This window comes from Malurus melanocephalus, unplaced genomic scaffold, assembly GCF_030028575.1.
Source record: "Malurus melanocephalus ecotype Western Australia unplaced genomic scaffold, MMel_1.1 scaffold_3255, whole genome shotgun sequence".
NCBI lineage: Eukaryota > Metazoa > Chordata > Aves > Passeriformes > Maluridae > Malurus > Malurus melanocephalus.
The window spans coordinates 1-3,057 of NW_026626487.1; the positions used below are offsets into that span (position 1 = coordinate 1).

The following is a 3,057-nucleotide window of genomic DNA, read 5'->3' on the forward strand; positions in this document are numbered from 1 at the left end:
TCTGCGCCAGGCCCGGCCCGGAGTTTTGGGATTGGAGGCGTTTTTTTGGGGAGAAAAATGCGGGAATTTGTTAAATAAACATGCACAGGGTGGGGGAGGGGCCTGGCGCTGTCACCGTCGCGGTGTCATCGGTGTCATTGTTGTCATCGGTGTCATTGTCATCATCATCGTCACTGTCACGGTGTCATCGGTGTCATTGTCATCGTTGTCATCATTTTTGTCATCGTTGTCATCATTTTTGTCATCGTTGTCATCATCGTTGTCACTGTCGTGGTGTCATCGGTGTCACTGTCATCATTGTCACCGTCACGGTGTCATCGGTGTCGTTGTCATTGTTGTCATTGTCATCATCATCGTCACCGTCGCGGTGTCATCGGTGTCATTGTCATCGTTGTCATCATTTTTGTCATCATTGTCATCATCACGGTGTCATCGGTGTCATCGGTGTCGTTGTCATCGTTGTCATCATCATTGTCACCGTCATCGTTGTCATTGGTGTCATTACCATCATTGTCACCGTCGCGGTGTCATAGGTGTCATTGTCATCGTTGTCATCATCATCATTGTTGTCATCATCATCATCATTGTCATTGGTGTCATTGTTATTGTCACCATTGCGGTGTCATCGGCGTCATTGTCATCATCGTCACCGTCGCGGTGTCATCGTCATCGTTGTCACCGTCGTGGTGTCATCGGTGTCATTGTCATCGTTGTCATCATCATCATTGTTGTCATTGGTGTCATTGTCATTGTCACCGTCGCGGTGTCATCGGTGTCATTGTCATCGTTGTCATCATTTTTGTCATGGTTGTCATCATCATTGTCACCCGTCATCGTTGACATCGGTGTCATTGTCATCGTTGTCATCATTTTTGTCATCAGTGTCATTGTCATCATCATTGTCACCATCATTGTTGTCATCTGTGTCATTGTCATCGTTGTCATCATCGGTGTCATTGGTGTCATTGTCATCATCGTTGTCACTGTCGCGGTGTCATCAGTGTCATTGTCATCATTGTCATCATTTTTGTCATTGGTATCATCATCATTGTCATCGTTGATGTCATTGTCATCATTGTCATCATTTTTGTCATAGTTTTTGTCATCGACGTCATCACCATTGTCATTGGGTCATCGGTGTCATCGCCATTGTCATTGTCATCGTCGTTGTCATCGTTTTTGTCATTGTAATTGGTGTCATTGTCATCGTTTTTGTCATCGGTGTCATTGTCATCGTTGTCATCATTTTTGTCATTGGTATCATCATCATTGTCATCGTTGATGTCATTGTCATCATTGTCATCATTTTTGTCATTGTCATCGTTTTTGTCATCGACGTCATCATCATTGTCATTGGGTCATCGGTGTCATCGCCATTGTCATTGTCATCATCATTGTCATTGTTTTTGTCATTTGAATCGGTGTCATTGTCATTGTTTTTGTCATCAGTGTCATCGTCATTGTCGTTGTCATCGTTGTCATTGGTGTCATTGTCACTGTTTTTGTCACCATTGTCATCGTCATTGACGTCACCTTGATGTCATCATCGTGGTTGTCATCACCACTTGATGTGATTGGTTGGCATCACCTTGATGTCATCACCTTGATGTCATCATCGTCATTGTCATTGTCACCGTCACCATCCATGGTCATCATTGCCATTGTTGTCACTGCCATTGTTGGTCATTGTCACCATCATCGTTCTGCCATCATCGTCATTGTCACCATAGTCATTGTCACATCGTCACCGTTACGATGTCATCGTTGTCATCGTCATCACTGTCATTGGTGGCACTGTCATCTTCATCATCTTTGTCACCATCACTGGTCATTGTCATCATCGTCACAGTCACCATCGTTATCATTGTCACCATTGTCACCGTCGTTGTCATCATCATCTTCACCATTGCTCATTGTCACCATTGTCACCATTGTCACTGTCATTGTCACCACTGGTCATCGTCACCATCATCATTGTCACCATTGTCACCATCATTGTCATTATCATCTTCACCGCCATCTTTATCACTGGTCATTGTCACCATTGTCACTGTCATTGTCACCACTGGTCCTTGTCACCATCATCATTGTCACCGTTGTCACTGTCATTGTCACCACTGGTCATCGTCACCATCACCATTGTCACTGTCATTGTCATCATTGGTCATCATCATCTTCACCGCCATCTTCCTCATTGTCCCCATTGTCACTGTCATTGTCACCATCATCATTGGTCACCACTGTCCTCATTGTCACCGTTGTCACTGTCACCTTCATCATCACTGACGTCACCATCGTCATCGATGTCATCGTCACCGTGGGAACACCGGGAGCCGCCGTTCCCCAAAACCTCGGGAATTCCCCTTTTTCCTTCTCCGCCCCAAAAATGCCCATTTTGGGGCCGTTCCTGACATTTTGGGATTGTTTCCACCTGTTTTTGGACCATTCCGGGGCCGTTTTGGGGCCATTCCGGGACCATTTCAGGGCCATTCCCATAGGTTTTGGGGCCGTTCCTGCCCATTTTGGGGCCATTCCTGTAGGTTTTGGGGCTGTTTCTGCCCGTTTTTTGACCATTCCGGGGCCGTTTTGGGGCCATTCCGGGGCCATTCCCGTAGGTTTTGGGGCCGTTCCCACCCATTTTGGGGCCAATCCCGCCCATTTCGGGGCCATTCCCACCCATTTTGGGGCCATTCCGGGACCATTTTGGGGCCATTCCAGGACCATTTTGGGGCCATTCCCACTGTTTTGGGGCCATTCCCACTGTTTTGGGGCCATTCCTGCCCATTTTGGGGCCATTCCAGGACCATTCCGGTAGGTTTTGGGGCCGTTCCCACCCATTTTGGGGCCGTTCCCACCCATTTTGGAGCCATTCCAGGACCATTTTGGGGCCATTCCGGGACCATTTTGGGGCCATTCCCGTAGGTTTTGGGACCATTCCCATTGGTTTTGGGGCCGTTCCTGCCCATTTTGGGGCCGTTCCCGTAGGTTTTGGGGCCGTTCCTGCCCATTTTGGGGCCGTTCCCGTAGGTTTTGGGGCCGTTCCTGCCCATTTTGGGG

The 3,057-nt window shown here is 47.7% G+C and overlaps 1 protein-coding gene across 1 annotated transcript in view; it reads right to left on the reverse strand.

The window, feature by feature from the left end:
- Positions 1-2,157: 2,157 nt before the first annotated feature.
- Positions 2,158-3,057, reverse strand: part of LOC130588073 (basic salivary proline-rich protein 2-like) — a 1,850-nt gene continuing 950 nt past the window's right edge. Inside the window, exons 3-4 of the mRNA XM_057389028.1 lie at positions 2,572-3,038; positions 2,158-2,431 (exon numbers count right to left, since the gene is read on the reverse strand). Of these exons, the coding sequence (XP_057245011.1) occupies positions 2,158-2,431; positions 2,572-3,038 (741 nt within the window). The remainder of the gene's footprint in view (positions 2,432-2,571; positions 3,039-3,057) is intronic.